Source organism: Sturnus vulgaris, chromosome 6 (assembly GCF_052056855.1).
Source record: "Sturnus vulgaris isolate bStuVul1 chromosome 6, bStuVul1.hap1, whole genome shotgun sequence".
Lineage (NCBI taxonomy): Eukaryota > Metazoa > Chordata > Aves > Passeriformes > Sturnidae > Sturnus > Sturnus vulgaris.
In genome coordinates this window covers 4,914,629-4,939,232 of record NC_142248.1, presented here as the reverse complement: position 1 = coordinate 4,939,232, position 24,604 = coordinate 4,914,629, and the positions used below count along the sequence as shown (strand labels likewise).

Below are 24,604 nucleotides of genomic sequence, written 5' to 3'. Positions count from 1 at the left end.
AAAGCTCTGGCAGCACATTGAAAACTGAAGCATTTGCCCTGAAATTTCCCTCTGTGCACAGCACTGTGGAAGAGCCAAGGTCCCCAGAACAGATTTCACGGGGCTTGCTAAAGCAATTCCCTGTGCTGCAGGTGAGAGCAGCAGCAAAGGAGGTGATTACACGATGTGGGCTAGGACATGAAGGTGATCTGGTGTCCCCAGCCCTTAGTGCTGTAGTGGAAAGGACTGAAGAAGTATGTCAAAAGTGAATTCCTTCTTTTTCTGCCTCCTCTGCCTGTGGGCTCTGTACTGGCTTAGAAGCCATAGTTTGCTGAAGCAGGGGCACTGACTGCACAAATCACTGGTTCAAATTCCAGAAAGGTCTTGATTGATACAAAATAAGCTGCAAAGCCTGTATCTCCTTTAGGAAAGGGCACTGTGTGTATAGTTATTAAAGGATGAACCACATAACCTGCTGTGCTGCCTAGTCTGGAGGCAGGTGCTAGGTCCCATCCTATGCCAAGTGTGAAATGGGAACCAGTTATTGGCACGAGTGACTAGAAGTCACTGAACAGAATTCAGATGAGAAGCATGGGAGGCCAGATGGGGAGCGATCAGAGTCTCTCAAGGATTAGACATATGCTGGATCCAGTTAAATGAAAGCCAGTTACTGACTTTCAATAATGCTTTCCTTTCTGTACACCCAAGCTAGTGGACATAACATAGTGGCTTTAAACTTTTGTAGTATTGTCCTTTGTTGTTTCACTTAAGCCAGGAAATCAAGACTCCTTAAAACATAAACAAATATTTAGTGGTTTTTAGTATCAGGCATTTTCAAGAACAGTATCTGTCACTTACCCTTGTTCACTTGACATGCTACTTTTCCAGAATCAGGAGACAAAGCTGAGACAAAGATAAAAGTTCACTAGCTTCAACCAGTGACTACAAAATATCAGTCTGTAAGGAGTCTTCTGCTTCTCCTTCCCTTTCTTGGTGATATTTTACATTAGTTGTATACAGTACAATTGCCACATGTATATTTTCTTTTAACGAATGAATTACTGTCTTTAGTCAGGCAATCTTCAATGAGACATGAAAGATATTCGTTGCCCAGCCATGTATAAATTGCTCTTACATCACCACATGAAACCTCCAGAGAAATCCATATGTGGCATCTATATATTTCTTACTTCATGCCATCTGGATAATAAGAAACTTCTCTGAGAGAAGCTGCTCTGAGGTCACAGAGCATATGGTGGCAGTGACAGATCCTGGCACATGGGGGCTTTTCCTGAGGTGGGAAACACCTGAGCAGTTTGTGGGAGGTGCTGAGGAGATCTGCACGTTTCCAGAGGCAGCACCCCTCTGTACCCCCATGCCTTTCAGAGCAGCCCGGGGGCAGCCAGGGTGTGTGGCAGCACCTTGGGCGTGCAGGGAGGGCAAGGTCCTGCTGCAGCTGCAGAGCTGAGCCCGGGCAGGGTCAGCATCCCCTGGGAGGGAGCACAGCCGTGGTGTCCCCTCGGCAGGAGATGTCCCCTGCCCCTCAGGAAGGAGGTGATGACCCAGGCAGGGCTGCCACATAACCATGGAGCCATCCAGGTCTGGCTGCAGGGAGGGGCAGAGCCTGTCACTTTTGACTCAGTCATCTCTTCCCACGGTGCTTGGGCAGGGGGACTGCAAGGCAAGGGCTGGGGCAGCAAAGTCCTTCCCACTGTAAGAGAAGATCAGTGTTGTGACCTCCTGAGGAACCTCAACATGCATGAGCCCATGGGACCTGATGACATACATCCCAGTCCTGAGGGAATTGGCTGATGCAGTTGCCAAGTCACTTTTCACGATCTTTGAAAAGTCGTGGCAGTTAGGTGAAGTCCCTGGTGACTGGAAAAGAGGTAAAAATGCACCCCTTTTTAAAAAGGGATAGAAAGGAGGAGCCCAGAAACTACTGACCTGTCAGCTTCACCTCTGTGCCTGGGAAGTTCATGGAACAGACCCTCCTGAAAGCTGTGCTAAGGCACATGGAGAACAGGGAGGTGATTCAGGACAGCCACAACAGCTTCAGCAAGGGCAAGTCCTGCCTGACCAACCTAGTGGCTTTCTACAGTGGAGGGACTACACCAGTGCACAAGGGAAGGGCGACAGAAGTCATGTGTGTGGACTTTGATAAGGCCTTTGGGCAGGTGGCCACAACATCCTTCTGGCTAAACTGGAGAGAAATGGATTTGATGGGTGAACTGCTCAGTGCATGAGCAAATTGATTGGATGGTCAGATCTAGAGGGTGGTGGCCAACAGCTCAATGCCCCAGTGGACATCAGTGACAAGTGGTGTCCCTTGGGGGTCGTATTGTGGTTAGGATTCTGTATGGTAACACACTAATGTTTTAGTGATTCTAAGTGAACTAGGTGAACTGCAGTGAACTAAGCAGTTCTTACTCTAAATCAAGGACTTTTCAGCTTCTCCTGCTCTGCCAGTAAGGAGTTGCACAAGAAGCTGGGAGGGATTGTGGCCAGGACAGCTGACCCAGACTGGCCAAAGGGATATTCCATTGAATATCCACCACAGAATATCATGCTCAGCATATAAACTGGAGGGAGTTGGTTGACAGCATGGCTTGCTGCTTGGGGAGGGGCTGGCCTTCAGCCAGTGGTGTGGATAGATAGTTTTTTTTCTCTCCAGCATTATTTCTCTCTCTCTCCCCCTCCCTTTCCATGTAATTATTATTCCTATTATTATTATTATTATGATAATAATATTTTATTTTGTTTCAATTAATAAACAGTTCATATCTCAACTGATGAGGTTTACTTTTTCCTTCTCAATTCTTCTCCCCACCAGAGGTATTGGGGTGGGTGAGTGGCTGCAGTACTTAGCTGCCAGCTGGGGTTAAACCACAATAGTTCTATTCACTCATCTCCTCTTAGAACAGGCACCAAAAAAGTGTGTGTGTATTATTACACAATGAAATTTGTTGGTATTTAATGCACAGTTACACATTCTGATAATTAGTTATGCTGGTGTATACAGTTTGATGTGTATCACTGTTAGATTTTTGTATGCAAAGGTTTCCCAGGGACAAAGCAAATTCCAAAATCTAAAACAAGAAGATACAAGGCCCAAAAAACTGCAAAAACCATGGATCCCAGAACTTGAATTGAATGGGTTGAATGGCAGGAAAAATGCAGATTGCTATTAAACTTCTTTAGTTTAGACTAAGCTCTAAACATTAATTGAACTTGATGTAAATTATTTTTGTTCCATAGATCTTTCTCCTTACTTGACTGCAGTTAGAGGAAAATAGTAAAAGTAATGTGTGCTGGGAAGAGAACTGCTTGAAAGAGATATCAACTTCATTTACAGACACAGAATCAGTTAGGTTGGAAGAGACCTCTGAGATCATTGAGTCCAATGACTGAACACCTTATCCCTATTAGATCCCTCCTCTAGTAAGAGCAGAAGACTTTACTGTGTCCTTCTAACTTCTAACCAAAATATGTAGTTTACCCCAAGAAAAATAGGTTCCCCATGCTACGAGAGACCATGAACATTCTTGCTTTTCTTTTGCAGCTTGTTCTTCATCTCCATGTCTTCATGATGGGACCTGCATTCTAGACAAAAGCAGCACCTACAGGTGTGCCTGTCTGGCTGGCTACACAGGGAATCGCTGTGAAAACTGTGAGTACAGGCACTGTGTGCATGAGCAGCCTCCAGGGTGGTCACTGATGCATTTATTGTGAGGAGTGTCACTGGTGTGTAGGGTGGGTCAGTCACAGAGCCAGAGAATGCTCTGAGTGTCTTGTGGCGTTTTTTTTTAAGACATGTTTCTTGCAGTTCATGAAGATTTCCACTCAGTCATTCTGGAGCTTTATGTCGATGTGTAAAAAGGTAAAACAGACTTGAAGCTGGGAAACTGCCCACAAGAAATCTTTGTAATGGATTAGCCTTATCAGACAGAGGTGTCTCTGCCTGCTGCTTTCCACTATGTGTTCTCTACTGAAAACACATACCCCAGCTGAGCCCTGTGCTTAATGCTCTAGACTGAGTCACAGGAAATTCATCTTCCCTCACAGTCACCTGGAAAGTAGAATTCTGGCACCATGAAGGAGAGAGACTTGGGATCAAAACAAATGAAAAAGGGCAGATTCTGTTCATATCTGTGTTGGTACTCCTCACTGTACCTATAGTCATACACTTGGTTTTGTCCTGACAAGGGAATTGTAAAATGACTGGATTCAAATCAATTGTCTGTTCCAGTAATTTATTTCTTCATGTGTGAGAAAATCTTCCTCTAACAGGGCTCAAAAGAGCACGAGGGGGTAAGAATTTTGCAATATATGCAATGATAAAAGCTTTATCATCTATACTAGCTGAAAGGAGCATTCTGCAATACTTAAAGTCACTTAGCTAGAGCTGATCTTGGAAGATTTCAGTGATAGTGGTGAAATCCACTTGGGATCATATTTGGCCCAAGACAGAAAGCATGGCTTACTGTATCCTGCTGTGCCATTCCTCTGGCCATAAGGGTCTCCCTGCTAGCAGAGTTTTCTAGTTCTATTTCAGAGGAACCAATATACACCAAACCTCACTTCAAAACCTTTCCCCCACGTATGTCATTGTTAGGAGTGGATTTATCTCCTGGAATTTCCTTTATTTCATCAGGGGAGTTAAATCATAGTGGCATGATACCTCCCTTGATGAATCATTTTGAGGTAAAAGATCTTTCAATTTCGGACACATCCAGAAGTAGCTCAGGTGTGAGGAGAAGTCGTTTAATATTTGCCATAAATCTGAAAAAAATTTTGTTTCTGACTAGATTGCACAGATTCCTGGTATGTTTTCTGTAGGGAAGAGGTTGCTAAAAATTGGAAGTTCCTGACCTCAGGACTAAGAGTGTCTGGCTCTTCTGCTAACAGCCTCTTTCTTGTGAGTAGTTGTTTAGCAGGTCATTTAGGGACTAGAAACTCCTGAGCTCTTTGCAACTGCTCAGCAAGATTAGTTCTGCTCCTTTAGAACAGAGTGAGGAAAAAAAAAAGAAAAAGGGAAAGATTCCTGTCTGATTCAGAACCAACCGAAATTTCAAATAATTACATTTCCAGCAAACCTCAACCCTAGTTTTGGCAGGCTCTACAGTACAGGCAAGGCAAGGAATGAAGCTCGTATTCTTCTACTGACTTTCTTTTGTAATTCCAGTGTAGAAACTGCACCCATGCAACCCACACAGCAAACAACAGGGGAGATAGTTGAAAAACAATAGGATGGGATTTCTGTCACTGTAAGCAAAGAAAGCTACAGGTACTAACAGGATGAAAGGAGGAGAAACTTAAACATGTACACAGCAACATTTATAACTTGATGGGAATCTTGTAGTTTGATTTGTGAAAGAACAATTTTGGTGGATAAAATTCTATTACTTTTTGATGTTTGTGGCTGTATGTTTGCCTTTTGCTCATGCTAGGCATAATATTGTTTTCCAGCACCTATATTTCTGCCTTCTATGTGAATAGCAAACCTCACAGCTGGAAAACATCATGGCAAATTTTTTTTATTTCTGGCTTCAAGTAATTTTTTTCCTTAAGTTATTTCCTTTAGTTTTTCCAAAATGCATCCTAAGTATTTTCCAATGTATGGGGAGAAAAGTCAGAAAATTGAAGTTTGATTTGGTTTTTTAAGAACAAAAGAAAGAACTGGGGAAAATATCTATGGCTGTAATTCTTTAAAAGCTAGTTGTAGTTTCCTGAACAGCTTTTTAGTTTAAATGTTAAAGAGAGATTGTGTCTTCCTCAGAATCTTTCTTTCTGTTAGGTCTTTCAGCAAAAGTGCTGTCTTGTGAGGTGGAGCCAAGGGAAATAAATTTATTTCTGCAGAAAACTGTCATAAAATAGTCACTTTTGGAATATTCAATACGACTTTGGACACTATAAGACTGACTTTTTTCAGTCTAGTTTTCTTGGAGTAAGTCAGGTGCAATCCCATTAAAGTTAATGGAAGAAAAATAGGTATAAGAGAGAAGAAAATTAGAGCCCTTTAGTGTTAAGTGCATGTAGGAGCTCTGAGGTGGTGCAACAGAAGGTACCTAGAGAGATATGAGGGTTTTAAAGAAATCCAAGGAACATAGTTCAGATGAAGAGAGACTGTGGGATTATCTCATTGAGGAATAAGTTAAGGCCAAATTAAGCAAATTTAGCAATGGGTATTTCACAACAGAATCAGAAACATTGTCAGTCCCTTACCAACCCCATGCAGCTCTATCTTTTTATATGTTGCCAAGCTTAATTTTAAAGATGTGGGAATCACTATTGGAATTATGGAAATCACCTTAATGAGATAAACCACAGGGAACCTATTGTTTCCTCTGTTAAATTAAATTCCATCTATTTAGCAGGATGATCAACATTGGTCAAGCTGCTTTCCTGGGGTCATATTTAACTCTAATTGCCCTGTCACTTACAATTTGCAATATTAATAAATTAATCCAAGGTACAGGTTCCTTACAGCTGGCAGTCTCTTTTATCTTCTGCTATAGCAGCCAAGAAATTAACATTTTGTTTACAATTTGAAGGGCTAATAAAGTGATTTAAAGGCTTCAACAGCATGGAGTGAAATGTAGGCATTTATCTTTCTGACAGCTGCTAATATATTTCAGTCAGTCTTGTATCAGGGCAAGAAATGTTTTATATAAATATGTCTGATTTCACTCCAGAGACTGTTAAAAGTTGTAAAACAAATGCTACCCTTCTATCTTCTGACCCAAAACACAATAAAGACAAATCCTAAGGACAGCAAAAAATACCTTCTTACAGATAAACATGCTTTGCTATCATGATACAGTAGGCAGAGAAAACGAACTCCTTCTCTACTGACAGCAGGTAGAGAAAACTGGGCTTCTTTCTGATCTTAAAGTGAATTTGCAGTGTACCTACATACCCCCTCAGTGACCCCTTAGCCATGCTGACATGATTGAGAGCAAACTCAGGCTTTTCTCCTTGACCTTTGTATATTCTAATGCTGTCAGAGGCATTAGGAACCCACAAAATCAGATAATCTTGTTCTCCTAGCATAGGAATACACTGAGACAAACCAGCAACTTCATCACGAGATGCAGGGGAAAAGCAACCAGCTGACTAGTGCACAACCTGCCTGCTAAAAACCATCCACCCCAGTGTCAGGCTGTCCATGACTGTGAGGTGTGACAGCTGCTTGTTCGACTCAAGCTAAGGAAGGTGATTTCCAAAGTTTCCCTGTTGAGTTTTCCTGCTGAGGGTGCAGCTGCAGAGACAGTGCTGCTGGTAGCCCACAGCAAATGCTCTTGCCCTCTGCTTGTCCTCCTCCCAGGACGGGCTGTTCTGACTCAAGAGTCCTCCCAGGGCTTGCTGGCCCCAAAGCAAGAGACCTTGACCTCATCCTGCCCAGAAATTTCCTGTTACCTTTATTTCAAACAAAGCCAGGCGAACTGGAGTTCCTACGCAAATAAGAAGAGCTCGGCTGAATGGGGAATTCAGGGCTGAGATCTGATTTCCATTTTTATTCTGTTTCTCGCTCCTGTCTGCCAAGTAGGAGAGGTTTGTTCTGCATCCTAATGAAGAGTCTAATCCAACTGACAAAACTCTATAAACTAACTCCTTGCTGTAGCCTTTGATGTTGCTAGGGCTGGCCTTACAGTGTGCCATCAGGACTCTGAATATAGCTTTCAGGCCTTTCCCCACTGATATAATCCACTTCCATCCTTTTTGGCCCCATCCATCTGTGACTTGGGCTGCCTCTTAGGGATGCACTCATCCTATCAGAGTGACTGATAGCTAAGATAGGGAGGAAGCATTAACATCCCACCAACCACACCCCACCCCCTGTTCTGCTGTGGGAGAAAGCAGCCCAGCTGTCAGTGCTTGGCATAAGCTAGACAGAGTCTGAAACCCAGCAGAGATTAGGATGAGGCACTGGGGAGAAGTTCTGGGCATTAAACCTAGTTTTCTTACCTAACCTTGGATATGTAATGCAGAGTTTTCTAATAGAGTGCTTGGAGGTTTTTTTTTTTTAAATTTTGTCAGAAAGATCTCAGTAATAGATTTCAAGGAGTGCCATAATCACTGTGTAAGTGTATAATTATGCATTATATTAGTGTATAATCACTGTGCCATTTGCAGCTCACATGTGTTACACCTTACCTACACTGCATGATTACAATGGAGAACTTCAGTATAATTAAATAAATGCCCCTGAGTCCTTTCTTGCAGCATTGTCCTGGAAATTAGTCGTATTCCATCTAGGGAAAATGTTTCAAATGGAAATATGACCCTTAATTTCCCTGTGCCTGGGACTGCCATGGGGTGGGGGGTTTTTTTGTTTGTTTGGGTTTTTTTATTTTGTACTTTTTGGGGGTGTTTTAGGGGGGGAGGTTATTTTATTTGTTTATGTTAGGTGTTTTTTTTGTTTGTTTGGTTTGGTTTGTTGGGCTGTGCATGAATTTTCCAGAGGAAAATGGCTTCTTGTTACAGATTTTTTTAAAGGGAGAGAGTTCTTCCTCGATTGTGTCAAGGTCACTTTTTTTTTGGGTGGCCATGTCAAAGAGATGAGATTAATGCCACTCCTCTATGACATTTCCACTGTCCTTCCTGCTGGCACATGTGTATGGGATGGGAAATAAAAACCCTGCTGTTGAAGGACATATGTACCTGGAGCTGCTAAGGAGTAGAGCAGCTCTGTAGTGTGACCACAGAATGGTCTCAGAGGTGGTTGTTTTCCAGAACCTTCCTGGAGCTGCCTCTGAGAGGCAACATCATATGGAAAGGTTTTAAATAAGTCACTTCAGAGATCAGTTCTGGTGGCATAATACCCTCTCTTGTTTTACTGAGCTGATCAGAACATTGTGATGCTGCATAGATGTTTGCTAGGATGTTATCCATGCTTCCCCATCCTGCCTCACAACACACTCACTGCCCCACAGTACACTCCTTTCCAGGAAAATCATGTGTTTACAAGGCAATCTGTATGGGTTAGTGCCTAGAGGAGGAATTTGAAGGGCTTGGGTAGAGATAGAGGTAGAGATTTCTGATCTCAGTTTTTACTTTAGTATATTTCCTGATTTCTCCCTTGGTTAGAAGAATGTTGGAACTGCTCACAGAGAAACTGCCAAACCACCAAACACTGTGTGTGGTGCTTTAAGATAACCTAACATCAGTTCTGGATTGTCTTAATTCACTGAGAAATAAACTAAAGCTGTGCAGTTCATGTTACACAAACAGCCAAGATGCCTCATAGGAGGACAGAAACACCTAAGAGAAAAATGATGGTGGTGGATATTGCTGCAAACATCTGAAGCAGCCACTAAACAACAGCTGCTTGTAAATCAACCTGCAAAAAACTGGTCCCTAGGACTGGCTTTTCCCTTGGTTCCATCAATAAGAGTGCTGGATTGGGTAAATCATGCACTCTTTAGGAGAAAGGTGCTCACACCACTTAACAGTGTTTGATCTCAAAATACTTTTATAGTATCTTGAAACTCCAGTGAGTGTCATTGACTGCAAGGCTGAAAGAGACAGAACATCTGCTTTACTGACAGCTCCTCTTGTCACTTTGTTATTTCCTCAGTGTCAATTAACTAGGCAATTCTTTTAGTTCTTCAGAAAGTGAAACATATCTAGTAAAACCCCATGGTTTTCTGCTCAGACTATAGCCCCAGGCATAGCCAACATCTAAATAAATGAGAAATTGTCTCTTTGTAAGTGTAATCTAACCAAGGATAGCCTTGCTGTAGCAAAAGAAGTCTATTTCTAAACTACATTAAATATATTCATAGGCAATCTCTACTTGCTGAACACAAAACAATAATGAACTTTTTTCCCAAGCCTACTAAGACATCTTAGAGATAAAACCATCCACAGGATTCTCCCCAGTATGACTTCCCACATGGAAGGATGAATCAGTGTCAGGAGGACAGGTTGGACCAGGCTACATCTCAGGTATTTTTGCCACACTGGATGGGACAAAGATGCTTTTGCCTGTCATTTCACCACTGAGTCACTTAGAAGGCTGAGTTTTTCTGAAAAGCCTCCTCTAATGCATGGCATAAACCAGTTCATCAGCACAGAATGAGTGTCCAAAAACCAGTCTGCATCACTGGCACACTTCAAGCTCTCCTCCACCTTTTGCAGAGGTCACAGAATAGGGGGGCTGGAATAGAGTTGTTAAGTTGCTGATGGAGATGCTTTCTGCCTCTGAGCTGAGTGTGAGAGATGTAACTTTTGGGTTTTTTGGAGCTAGAAGAACTGAGAGAAGGGCCCAGAGTAGATTATAGATTTGGGATCTCTGCCTGTATCAACCATTTACCATTGTTGGCCAGCTAGGCTCCCTCACCTACTTCACCTAATCCTCTTCCCCATTGCTGGAGCCCTAGAAAAATAAAATACTCAACTTCTAAAAATGCTCTAATAGCTTAGAAAAAAACACTGGTCTTCCAATGAGTGAAGAATATATCTCTTCTTAGAATCCCACAAATCACCTCAGAAAAAAAGGATTTAAACCTCTATCTCCAACTCCCAAAGCTGGTATTTTATATAAAACTATTCTTTGATTTCTACCCTCAAACTGCTTGCATCACCCTGTCAGATAAGCTTTGCACAAGTTCCAGAACAACAAATAAAGTTAGCAACAGCCCCCACCAAAACCATCCCCATCTTGCAAAAATAGAACATAGCTACTCCACTAAAATCTGATTGAACAGAAAACATCCCACTATCAACAGCAGCCACTCCAAACTATCAGCATTCAGTAAACTCCCCCAATAACTACCTCCAAAAATTAAAGCAAGTCCCACACCAAGTAACAACCAATCCCCCCAAGTCTCTGAAAAGGATCTGCCACTAAAGACAAAGGTTAAACATAATCCACTGACATTCCACCCAAATAAACCATAAACAGCACCAAAGACATAAAGGAGACCCCCAAACTCAAAGACCACCTTGCAATAGATGCCAACACCAAACCTACCTCTCCAGAATACAGTGATGGGTTAGATGCCACTCTAACCTTCCCAAAACAAAGCACAGCCCTATGAAAAGTGCAAAATAGGTCATAATTGTTCCTGCTTGGCCTCTCTCCAGTGTCCATGACCTGAAAACATCTCACCATAAGCTTCAATTGCAGGAACCCTCCCAAAATACAACTTTTCTTTTTCTTTCTTCCCATTCCTGCCCTTCTGTTCAGTCCTCTCTGAAGACTGCTGGGACAATGGTTGTACTTTTGGGGTGCAAGCATACAGACTGCAGCTCTTGCAGTGCTTTGGGGTAACCTTAAAACTACTTTGAAAGTTGGCTGAAATAATCAGCATTCTTCAGTGCTTACAGTTTTGTTCTTTCCCTTCCCCCTCCCCCCAAGTTCATTAAAAGGCTTTGTTCCTCCTTGAGGATTTTACACTCAAATATCTCTGAGGCAGCTACCTTACACACTTCCCTTCATGGGAATCATTTCATTGTCTTCCACACCATTTGCTGGTGATGCAAAACACTGCCAAGGCAGAATGGCCCCAGGAGGCAGGAATGATGACAAAATTGACCAGGCAGAATCTCACTTGTTCTTTCTTATGACTCCCAGTTTCCACTTTGCTTTCTTCAAGAGCTCAGAAACTGCATTTCACAGCCAGTCAAATTGCCCTGCTACTTCCTTAGTACTCTTCTGCTTTTCAGTTCCCTTCATTTTCTTTTCCCTATACTCTCATCCCAACACTTGGTAATTTCCATCTCTTTTTCTAAAATGGGCAATGCCAGATCTTCCTTCCTATATGAAATTCAGCTCAGATCCCTGCAAAAGGCTGACTGAAATATTCTGTCAGCTGTGCCAGGGTAAATCTATATCATTAAATATTGTTCTCTTGCTTCAGTTAATGTGCAGGCAGAAACATTTTTTCACAGCAATATGCATTTGTTTAGAGTGCTTCTTTCATCCAGTATTGCCTGGGCTTGTCCCTGTTTATTTGGAAAGATGACATCTCTACAATGAGACACCTCAGGATTATTTACTCTCTCATTTGTAATTTGATATAATGATGAGCATATCCACTTCTTTCTTGCCCTATAATCTTCCCCCTGAGCAGACAGTGCTCTCCCCTGCAGGGTGATATTGTGATTTTTTTCCAAGGGGCACATTAGGGAACTTATGATAAATATTAGTTCTTGCTCCTGATGGAGAAAATGAACGTTGAGGATTGTTAGGATTTCATTCACTCCAGTATCCCGTGCACAAGCAGGTCCAGTTTTATAATTAAATAGGCCATCCAAGCACCGGAAAGGTTGTATCCAGAGACACAGCTTTCTAAGGGCTAGGAACAATGCTGATAAAGATCAAGTGGTTAATTGTAAGCAACAGCCTCCAAATTGCCTCCGGATGAATAAATCACAGTGAGTGATCCAAGCATATTTTCTCATGGATACGGTCTCATTCACAGAGGCAGGGAGCTCGAAAACATCAAGGGCAACTTCCAATTGGCTGGAAGGGAATGAAAAGATTTGGATTTCAGTAGGGATTACGTCATAATTTTGTGTAATTATTCCTAGCTGGTGGAACTACTGCAAAAAGCAAAGAGGCCCAGAGAGCAGGACTGGAAACCTCTCTGGTTCTTGGAGCTGGTTGATCAGCTGTTCTTGTTATGATTTCCTTTGACATTTCCAAGATTAATGTGAGGACTGGCAAAATGCAACAATGAGAGGCAATTTGAACTTCCAGGACTCTTTCATGGGGTATAAATTAAGGCCAAAGACCTTTGTAATGTCTTTGTAAAGTCCTGTCCCAGCACTTCTGCATGAGCTGTGGCTGGAGCTGGGCATGGAGCTGGGAGGATGTGTCCTGGGACATCACAAGAGGCATGGAGGAGGTTAGAGTGTTTCCTCTCTTTGGAAACACAGGTGACTGAGGGCAGAGACAGTTTATCAAAAATCCTCCCTTGCCAGCAACCTAAATGGAGGCTGCTGTAATGCACGGGCACACTTTTGGGGAATAATTGCTACTCCTTCAGGACTTGTATTTGATATTGGAGGCCAAGTCCCTGAGGGATATTGGCTCTTTTAGCCATTACAACCACCAGGACAGGAGCATTTTTATGGAGCTTAGCCTTGGCTAAGTGCTTGTGATAACACAGAGGCTTGAGGTGCCCCTGCCTAGAGCCTCACCCACTCACTGCTGAGTCTGTGGTGACAGGCATGACCAAGTAGAGCAGAGCTCCTCTGATATGTGGCTGTAGCTGTTCAGAAAACACTGCCATCACTGTGAACACCTTTTTATCACATTAGTTTCCATGCTCTTTCCTGTATAGGATCTACTGTAGTGTTTCCAAGTATTTGGTCTCTACTATGATAGTCTTGGTTTAAAAAAATTAATTTTTAATCCAAACTTTAGCATCCTTGGCTTTCCTTGTTCACCCCCTTGTATTTTCTGGTTCTAAAAGTTGCAGCTACATTCTTTTTCCACCTAAAGTGCAGAGCTTGTCAGCTTCAAAAAGTAAAAGTTTTGAGTGGAGTCAAAGAAGACAAGCGAGCATTCTAGTCATCACCAGCCCCCTCAGACACAGCCCGTGTAAACACACACCACCCCCAGAAAACATTTTCTTTGGAGTCCTGACCAAGACCACCTGTCCTCCAAAGCTGTTCAGATCCCAGCAGTCTGCTCCTGCTGTGGGGAAGAATGAAGATCTCATTGCAAAGCTAATGCCATGGAGCCTCTCTGGCTCCCATTCACATCCAGCTCTTGCCAGAATCTGGAGCAGAACAGCTGGGCTCCTTCGTGTGGCTTCTTAGTCATCAGTGCTCCCAGTGTAGGAGAGGTGGGATGCTCAGGGAGGTGGTGAAAGAATGCTGGTTTCCTTATGCTGGATCCTGCAGTGTTTGCTCCGTTTATTCAGATGTTGAGCTGAGAGTAGCTCTTGAGAACAGCATCAGGAGATGCCAGGTTCTTTCCTGAGTGTAAGGACCATCACTGTGAGTTGAGCTCCTTGCAGAAGCAAAACCAGTGCTGAAACAATTGTAGGCTCAGAGAGAGTGTCAGCAGTGTCACAGAGAGGACACTCCCACCCCAGTTTACACAGTTTGCTCTGTGAGGCACTACAGCACCTCACGAACCCTGTGTTTCTATCAGCAGACTTAGATATTCCCATGATCCCAGCATGCAGAGAACCTTGAAGGCAGACAGGAGCTAGAAAAGAACACTGGGACTCCTAAAGAATCAGCCTGGAGTCAGGATTCCTGCCTTGTGCTGTGTGTGACCCAAAACAAGAAGGTCTCTCATGAGCAGAGAAGAGTGCAGAGCCACGCTGCCTCAGGATGGCCTGACACCTCCCAGTGCAGATTATTTTATCCAATCCATTGCCAAACTCACATGCTGGTTTGAAAGCCCTGTGCACTGCTCATGAGAGGCAGTAGAAAAGCAGGTCTGAGAACTCTGAGCCATGGCCTCCAGGAATCCCTCACCTCGTTCCCTCTTGGAGGATACAGCCATTCTAAAAATATTTTGACAGCCAATGTCCTTATGTTTTTGGCTAAAGTGAGTCTGTGGGCTTATGTGTTAGGCATTAACCATCTCTGGCTGCTCTGCCAAGCTGCAAAAGAAGGATGTCTCAGGAGAACCATCTGAGTCCTTCCCCGTGGCAGTTCTTCTCTGCTGGCAGACCTCATGAGAACCTGGGGCATCCTCACCTTGTGGGTGCATGCTGGGGAGAGAAGGGATAAGCACAGGAATAAAAGGTATCAGAGATTTACATGGACCAACAGAGCTCGTGGGCCAAGATTAGGAAATAAGCTCTGAGTGAAGACTACAGAGTCTGTGTGTCTAAATTCAGAAGAGCTCTTTACACATGGGGCTTTGCAAAGGGAATCACAACACCCAGAACTAGCTGCTGAGCTGCTGATGGCTGGGTTCCTCCTTAACTCACATGCTTGGTGTGCAGGCACTCTGAACTATCTGCTCCTATATGGCTCCATCCCCTTTGGACAAAACCCTGCTGCTGAGAATAGTATATAGATTATTGAATGGTATAAAAACTCCTGCTGATTTTTGCACAAAGTCAGGCCAGTTTAAGTGTAAATGTAGTAAGACTATCAGGAGGTGACAGGACTGTTCCTAGCTCTGCCAGTCACTCACTGCTTGCCTTCAGGTTAATCACTTGATGACTCCATGCTGTAGCTTCCCCAGCAGAAAAATGCAGATATGCTAATGTTACAAAAAAAATTTGGAAAAACAGATATTACTGTTATGTAATGATACTCAGGTAGTCAGGCTTTCCCTCTAAACAAAACTTAAACCAGGGAAAAGTATTTGATCAGATCAGACTTACAGTCAAAATGGCAAACATGATGGGATTTACCACAATTGACTTTAGCAGGCTTGGCTGTAGGCAGCCTTTGCAAATATCACTGACTGTATGAAGTACATGTAGGTGGAGCTGGCTGGGAGTTTTCTGTCAGAATGGTTTCATAGCAGCAAATTTTAAAAAAAAATTTGTATCTTCTGCTGGATTTTTTCTTTAATTTTTGTTTTCTTAATCACAAGGAGGAAAAAAGTCACTTCCACATACTCTGCATGTGCTCCCTCCAGCAACAGGATCCTGGAGCCATGTTTCTCAGACTTCTAGGTCCTCTAGCTCCAGAGCACTTGGCCACTGCTGTGAAACCATGAAAATCCAAAGCTCAGATCCAAAATCCTGATGCTCAGGATCCCTGTGCAGGCGTTTTTCTGGCTCAGGGGCTGCTGTAACTTTTAGCAGCATGCAGGGTAATGACAGCACTGACTGGGGAACAGAATGTAATTTAGGCTGCCTCCAGACAAAATGCCCTCTTTTTGAGGATAGTTATTCAAATTTCTTCAGTTTCAGTCTATCAGGCTTTCTCTGACAATCATTAGACTGGTTTGGGTAGCATGGTGGCCCCAGGGGTGCCATAAGTAAGTAAGTCCATAACTCTCCTTTTCTGCAGAAAGATGCTAGGATTTGTAACAGCAAAAGCTGCTCTTATTCCCCTACTGTTTACCAAGTGCAGTTTCTGTGACCATATTCAGAGTTTGGCCTCCACTGAGCACAACAGCACAGCTTTTGCAAGCCAACATTCAAGCACCTAGAAGAGCTCTGTGGTCCCCAACACAAGAAGGATGTGGACCCGTTGGAAAAAGTCTAGAGGAGGGCCAGGAAGATGATCAGAGGGATGGAGCACCTCTCCTAGGAGAACAGGCTGAGAGAGCTGGGGCTGCCCAGCCTGGAGAAGGCTCTGGGAAGATCTTATAGCAACTTTCCAGTACCTGAAGAGGCTACAAGAGGTCTGGAGAGAGACTTTTCACAAGGGCAGATAGTGATAGGACAAGGGAGAATGGCTTCAAGCAGAATGAAGGTGGATTTAGGTTAGATATCAAGAAGGAATTTTTTACTGTGAGGGTGGAGAGGCACTGGCACAGGTTGCCCAGAGAAGCTGTGGATGCCCCATCCCTGTCAGTGTCCAAGGCCAGGCTGGATGGGGCTCTGAGCTACCTGGTCCAGTGGAAGATGTCCCTGCCCATGGCAGGGGGGTTGGAACTGGGTGATCTTTAAGATCTCTTCCAACCCAAACCATACAATGATTCTATAAAAAAGTTCAGAGCTATACTACATAGGCAAAATGTGCTATACACATCAGCATGGGTCAGCCTGAAAGCCAAACTCTGACTTGGGAATATGCAAGTAGCAATATCAAAAACTTTTGTAGGCAAATTAAAAACAAAATTCCATGCACCCTTTTGCACCTAATTTCAGGGGGGGGAACAAAAAGGGAAATATAAACCTTTTATTAGTACCAGCAATGAGAAATGAGGTTTATTTCAGGCATGCAATATATTATTGAAGGGTTGTGCAGAATATAGGGATAATAAATTATATGTATGAGGGGGTATATATTATTTAACAAAGTGGGTGAGAGGAAGGCAGCAGAAAAAAATAGTGTTAATTTAATGAAGAGACTCTGGGACAAAAGCAAATGATAACTCCATCAAGCAGGATTTGAAGGATATTGGAGGGAGAAAAGTGAGGCTCGAGAGATCAACTAATTTATCTCACTGGTATAAAATGAGCCTGAAGACTATTTCTAAATGGCAGATAATTCTGATCTGAGGAACATCTCTTAGATATAATTTAAAAGGAAAAGGAATTTGTACTGTTATTATTAATAATAGAATATTTTACTTAAGAATTCAGGAACTTACTGTTCCTTAGTCAAGTTTTTCTCAGATTGAAGAAAGTTATCCATGAAATGTGAAGCCATTTTAATGTTTCATATAGGATAGGAATTGTTTTCTTTTTCCCAAGACACCAAAGGAAGAGCAAGAAGTACAATAAGTTTTATCAGGAATGTGTGAGTTTGTGATATAAACTCTTGAGGCAGCTCTGATTCTTATTATCTAACAGCTGGGCTGTCACAACTGAGCATTTCTGCCAGAGGAGTCTGTAACCACCCTCTCATATACATTCCTACTTTGCTGTTTTATGAATGTGCAGAGCTGTTTCAAAATTCACCTCAAACCCCAAAGTGGCAAGAGTTACCTACATGCCTCTATAGATTAATTGTGGAATTTCCCAGGAACAACAGTGTGTAGCAAAATAAGGAAAAAATGAAAACAAACAAATGATGTGTTTGCTGGTGTTGCTCTGTTCCCTACAATTCTGTTCTATTTTTTTTATCTGGAGTTTCAGTTTTCAAATGACAAGACTCAAAAAATTTCTACTGACATCCTACTATACCTTTCCAACATCTGTCAAGGAGACTTGTATGAAGTTTTTTTGAGTAAGAATTATCCTGTTCCAAATTTTACCCTGCTTGAATATACTTCTTTGTCCTCCTTTAAACATTTTAATGTACCCTTTCTCTTTTTATCTTTTCAATCATTGCAGTTTTTTTTTTATGGAGCTCATGGAGTGCTCCTGGCCAGCCCACCAGTGCTTCCCAAGGAAGTGCTGTCCAAACAGCTCCTAGCCCTGTGTGAGCTGTGGTAGCCAGGCTGGACCAGGCACAGGTAGAGCTGTGATGGTGGGGATGGCTGGAGGTGATGAGAGCTCTCAGGGCATCCAGCCCTCTCTGCTGGACCATGCACAGAAGGAGGACTGATATTCAGAAATACTCAGTAGATGGTAGGATAATGTCTGTCCTGCCTAAGAAAGGAAATCTGAAATCATATCAAATACTTTAGAAAGCTTAGAAACTGAAGAGAAGTGGGCCAGATCATGTGGTTGGATTTTAAGGCTAATGTGTATCCAGAGGGTCGAGCTAGGTGTGAATGACTCTTACAAAATGTTCTTTTCCTTTCTTTTTGATTTCTGAAAAATGTCTGTTGGAGAGTTGGATTTAGTCGTACACCAGGAGAGAATGTTGAAAGACTTCAATAAAATATCTCAAACAAAGAAGGCTGTCTGAAAATTCAATGGAATACACTGCACATTCTGAAAGATGTAAAAGCCAGTTAAATTCACTCTTGATGGGAAGCTATCCACGAAAAAATAAGATAGACTTGGATGAAACACACGGGGGCTAGGATACCCTTCATAATAACTCTTCAAAATTCCAGTGCCTGAAGTGTTCACAAGTAAAGGGAAAAGGTGCAAAAGAGCTCCCTGAAACATTTTAGGTGAAAGGGATAAAAGGCAGGTCAAACTGAAGAAGAAAAACCTATAGAGCTCAAACCAAAGCAGTAGAAGCAGGTACTGGAGTAACTGTAGGAGACTTTCAGGCTAGATATCTCTGAAAACAGAGAGCTCAGCTGTGGGACTGGGATGCAGGGAACATCTCAAAATTCAAAAACACATTTAATTTGTTGAAAGAATGGGCTTACAAAATGATCCATAGGAAAAAATTCATGGAGTGGCTCTGTCTACAGTAGCAAATTCATCCATGGGTAACAAGGGACACATCTATTAATAATGCTAAGGTGTTTTGCTATCAGAGAAACCCTACAGTGACACAAGTGGGTATGAGGTAATGCTTCTAACATCCCTGTGATGAAAGGGGTGCTCTCATTTGTCACATACAGCAGATGAAGCAACCTACCTATGACCACATTTTTTATCTATTATTAGATCTCATGACCTTCTGCCTCCATGTGCTCTGCTCTAGGCCATCGTTCACTACTAAATGAATCTGTGTATTAAATACTGAATTTACATCATAAATAAAACCAGAGTTGCTCCACCTGGCTCACGGGGCACAGAGAATCTAAAGAAAGTCTGGCAACAAACAAATCAAAAGGACAAGAAACTAAATCTCCTAAACATTTAGGAATTGAGCAAGAACAGCTATCTAGAGTTAGTAAGCAAGTGTAACTTGGTGGCATTTTTTTCCAGGATGGACCTAGAACACAAAAGCACCAAAATATTTGTTCTGCAGAGCTGAACTGGACCATAGGCAAAATAGAAAACCTGTATTTATGACAAAAAGTAGAAGTCTGAGAGGTGCACAGATGGTTCATCTAGATTTCTCATTTGACAAGCTGAGTGTGACTTTACATAGAGAGAAATATAAATGTAGGGAAATGGATTGCTGCTCAGAGAAAGATATGGAGGGAGTGACTGGGAATACACAGATCATGGGTGGAAAGATGAGTGTTCTGAGAATTTAAAACATCTAGAAATTCTATGTTTCCATTATTAATGTTTCATTTATCTACATGCTTATGTATACACATATACCATCTATATATGTGTGTATATATATATGTCTATATTTCACATGAGAAACATCAAGGGCTAGGAATTAACTGTTAAAAATTTTTATCATTATTCTTTTTCCAATGATGACATTGGTGAAGAATACTTGAAGCCAAGAGGAAATGTTGACCTCCCCTAACTGGATGTGATTTGATTAGGAGCATTAGACAGTTTTTCTTGCCAAGACCTTTGCTCACTAGTGCACAAATGATTCCTACAAATTGTTGTTTGGTGTCTCCTTTATGTGAACCATTGGACAATCCACAATCCATATGAATGGATGCATTTATGTGTTCTCTGTGTAAGGATAATAGGGCAGAGGCCCTAGAAAAGCTTTCCTCTTGAAGTTTTAAGTATCAAAATTTGGCTAGAGATTAGCAAGCAAGTGGCTGTAAGGCAAAACAGAAAAGTCAAATTCTAAATGCATAGAGCAGGGATGATCTCTTTAGCATTGATCTATCCATTGTCAGCAGAGTACCACAGGTGACAGGTAAAAAACCCATATGCACTGAATCCTCTCCTATGCAGTTTTTCACAATGAATGGGCCAGGCAAAGCCAAAGAGATAGATAACTGTATAGATAATAAACCATGTGTTTCCTACATTACCTACAGAAATACACAGGTAATTTCTACATACAGGAAATTGGCCTTAAAAAGTGTAAAAAAGTGACTTGGAGAAGGTTAATAAGGCCTGGATATTCTCTGCCTCTCATAACAAAGAAAGTGCAGCATGAAATAAAATTATCAGGTGGCAGACTAGAAACCAAACTAAAGAAGACAACACATTTTTTGCACTTAGTCTGCAGAACTCATTGTCACAGGATATTGTGAACACTGAGTATGTGGTTGAGTTTAGAAAATACTAAGACAAATAAATGTTAAAAAATATCAGCATGGTATGTTATATCAAAAATACTGTTGTAGTTCAGGTAGTCCTTGAGCTTCAGACTTTTGAATGCTGACAAATTATGCCAGGAAAGTATTCTACATGCTTCTTCTGTTTTTATAGTTCTTCCTTCAAATCTACTGTTTACCACAATTGGACAGATTTCTGTGCTGGATGGACCTTAGCATGGTTGGCTTGATGCTGTCAGAGAAATCTTGCTTTTGATGCTTAATTTCATATTTATTACTTGCAGTAGTTATATAGATCTGTATTTTCCCAATTCAGTAAATCCTGTGGAAAGGGCAAATATCCCAGTTTAATTTAATTATGTTAATGTTTGATTTATACAAATAATGATGGTTACTAATTTCTGAGATGTTGTCTGAAAATCTATATAAAATGTATAGAGGCGTTTGAAAGAAATTCAGTATAAGGCTTTTAAGGATCTAGGTTTTTTTTCTTGACCAAACATGGTAGTTCATTCAAAACCCATGTTAAGATGGAAAGTATTTCAAGTACTAATATTCTGAACAAATGAGCCCTAGTGATTCAAACACTTATGCACACAATCAGGTGACACATCAGAGTAATCCCATTGAACCTAATGGATCCAGATAGGTTTTGAAAAGTGGGATGCAAGTGTGTGTAGAGCTGATGTCTCAACAACTTTTTAAAGATCAGCATATACTGGTCTTTTAATTTTGACTCCTGTGTCCATTGTAATTGGTTTTTCTATGTTCTAAGTAAAGAATCACCTTAACACAGTCCTGTTTTTGTAATAAAGTGGATTTTTTTGAAATATCTGAACTGTCAGTGGTGATGTGTAGGACTCCAGGTGCTCCTGCTCATGGTATTGTGGAAGGAGATGACTTTAAATACGGGGCCCGGGTTTACTTCAAGTGCAACGCAGGTTACAGCTTAAAAGGCAGCCGTGTTGCCTACTGTCAGCTTGATGGGATTTGGTCAACACATCATCCTGAATGTGGTAAGGTCACTTTAAGTTTTAATTCTTATCAAGTATTTTGGCCAATGTGTTCCCATGAAACTAGACTAGCTAAGTCTCACTTGAAATTTGGTAGGTCTGTGACATAACACATCCTTTTGTCTTCCTGTCTTTGAGAAGCAGTAGGAATTCTTATTTTACCCTGCTGGAACCCCAGCCAGCAAGACTTTTTTGTGTAAAGGTCTGACTGAAACATCACTTTACTGAAAACTAATAACCTCCAAGTCTTTAGGCATGTATCCTTCTTACACGTAGAGAGAAAATGTCTAGGACAAAAGCCAAGTGACGGACATAGTGCAACAATGAATAGTTACTTCCCTTACTCTCTGTGTCTGACACCTTCTCTGCAGAAACCTGGTGCACTCTGTGGAGGTGAATAGGAGCTTACTGTGTGGACACTAGACTCTTATTTAAATTCCTATCCCAGACAAAAAATTATAAAAAAGAAACTTCCATTCATTCTGACTGTGCAGGATGGCATGCCTACCATTCACATTCTTTCAGCTGTAAAATTCCTTCTTATCATCCAAAGAGACTTTAAATTTCCTTTAATTGATTTGCATTGCACAATTTCATTTCCATATTCCAGAATAATTTGTTTCAATTGATCAAGTGTTTTATAAGTGTGTTATGTCAAACAATGTAAATTTTGGGGGGAATGTTGTAAAACAGCTGTATATAAGTTGATTTGAAAGAGGAAGCAATAGGTGTTCTTCTGTCTGGAGGAGAGGTCTCCAATTAAATGTAAAGTCAGGATCATGCCAAGTCCCTGCTGCATGATGGCCCTGGCTAAAGATCTATAGAAAGAGCTGTTTCTAGACTTGGCAGTCACTGCAGTGCTAGGTCTCTCCTTCCCAGATGTTTTCTCTTTGTTTTTAATAAATCAAAAAGGTCATAACCCTGAGCCTAAGGAAGAAGACAATTACTGTCAAAGTACTGAAATAAGAGAAGGCCTTAAGTGACTTACATGGTCAAGCTTTTGGTACATTTGGAAGCACAAACTCTGCTGATCAGATGATGCCTCCAGGCCAGCCATCAGTGCAACTTGCAAATAAAGCATTATTCTGTGGGGGATTCTCTGCAGCATTTAGCTGCTATCAAGTTATCAGTCACTTATGGTTCACAAGTGAGGTACACAGAAGGAAAACAGAGCCAAATGAAAAGGAGACAGGGCTCTGCTTTTCCCTTTCTCCCGGTGGAGAGGAAGTTCAGAAATCCTTGTTTACTGAATATAACTCGTGGAAAAGTATTTAAGTACATATATAGCCGTCAGCACATGCTAAAATGCAATGCTCGTGAAGAAACCACTGAAATACAGACGGAGTTTGGATGCTGTACTCACTGTTAAGAGCACATGCTCTTCATTGAAGTGGCATTGTTATGGCTTGGCTGAGCTGGGCTTTGTCTGGTGGCACAAGGTATGACTTTGTGACAGGACAGGGCCATACCTTTGCACTGCAACCGTGCTGATTTCACAATTTAAATTGCAATTTATTTAGATTTGCAATTTAAATAAATGCCTGAGTGCTTTGTTACATGTTGGTGCTTTTGTGAGCTGAGGCTCAGCAGGCAGCTGAGTCTGAAGCCGTGATATGAAGAGGTAATTTTGGGTCAATTGATATGTCCCAGTCCTCTGGGCCCTCTGTGAGCAGCACCAACACCAGCTGTCTGAACTAGATATTCATTGGTTATCATGCACTGAGACACCAGGCAGAGAAATTAATCAGAATGGCATGTTACTGTTGTCCTGACAAGAAAACTGAAGTGAAATAAAAAAATAAAACCTCACCTTGTCAGCTGCTAAATAGAAAGAGCAGAGGATTTAAAAAAAAGGAAAAATCATCTTCTAGCATCACATAGTGAATACTGTCCTCTAGATTTAGGCCAAAAATCTAAGTTTACTGAGAAAAAAAACAAAAAAAAAATCCTCCCAAAACAACAAGAATTAAAAAGAAGTGGAAAATACTGGGAAGGAGGAACTAAAAGAGGTTTTATAGGCAGAATATAGCATGAGTAAGCTTTTCATATTAAATTTTTATTGTCAGTAAATACATACATATGTTTTCTTTCAATTCCTGCATTTCCCTGGATTATTGAAATATCTCTCTCAGTTCTAAGAAAACAATGCAACCAAACATAAAAGTAAAATTAAGTAGTCTAGTTTTATTATCCAAGTGCAGTGAAGTATTGAAAATACAGAAAAGGGAAAAGAATGCCAAGGGCCTGTTTCCTGCAAATAGTTTGAGTGCAGTCTTTTTATGCTTTTGAGGAAGCCTTGTTAATATTAATGGGACATCAACATCATGGAAAGTCAAGGTTCTTTTTCAGGATTGTCAGCTACTTCTTAAGGTTTTAACAATTAGAGAATTTTTACCAATTTGAGAATCTTAAGCTTTCAGTGAGACTAAAGTGTGTATTATAAACAGACATCTCTATATTATAATTTCGTCTTTAATATTTGACATTTTCCAAGACAGGGATCCCAGATGAGTCTTGAAAAAGCTTCTCTATTAATAAAGTGTAGATTGTTTAGCGACACCTGAATGAAATGCCAAGCAATTTGATGGGTGAAAATAATGTAGTGAACCTGATAAAATGGTTGCTATCTTTCTCCCCTATCATTAGTTCTAGAAGAAAAAAACTGCTCAGATCCTGGTGGCCCACTCAATGGCTACAGAAGAGTAGTAGAAGACACTGGGCTCTTGAATGGACGCTATGCAAAAATTGGCACAGTCATTGCTTTCTTTTGTAACAACTCGTATGTTCTTAGTGGCAATGAACAAAGGACCTGCCAAGACGATGGAGAATGGTCAGGGAAGCAACCAATCTGCATAAAAGGTAGTGCACAAACTTTTTTACCACACTCACACAAGCTGCTATGGTTTAACTGGACGGTGTTTAATATCATTTGCACTCGACAAACAATCATGCTTGCTAAGAGTAAGTTGTCTGGCTGATATCTGATACTGAGTTTTGTAGTCTGCCAGCTCTGCTGGCTGCTATACTCAGACAGAGAAGATGCCAATGATTCCAGAAGATTCCATCT

The 24,604-nt window shown here is 41.5% G+C and overlaps 1 protein-coding gene across 2 annotated transcripts in view; it reads left to right on the top strand.

Annotated features, from left to right (window-relative positions):
- The window catches only part of PAMR1 (peptidase domain containing associated with muscle regeneration 1), a 55,079-nt gene that overhangs the window by 22,847 nt on the left and 7,628 nt on the right, over positions 1-24,604 (top strand). Inside the window, exons 6-8 of one of the 2 annotated variants that reach the window (XM_014873535.2) lie at positions 3,542-3,649; positions 21,370-21,540; positions 24,184-24,396. In XM_014873535.2, coding sequence (XP_014729021.2) covers positions 3,542-3,649; positions 21,370-21,540; positions 24,184-24,396 — 492 coding nt within the window. The remainder of the gene's footprint in view (positions 1-3,541; positions 3,650-21,369; positions 21,541-24,183; positions 24,397-24,604) is intronic. The other variant, XM_014873536.2, reaches the window with a different exon arrangement.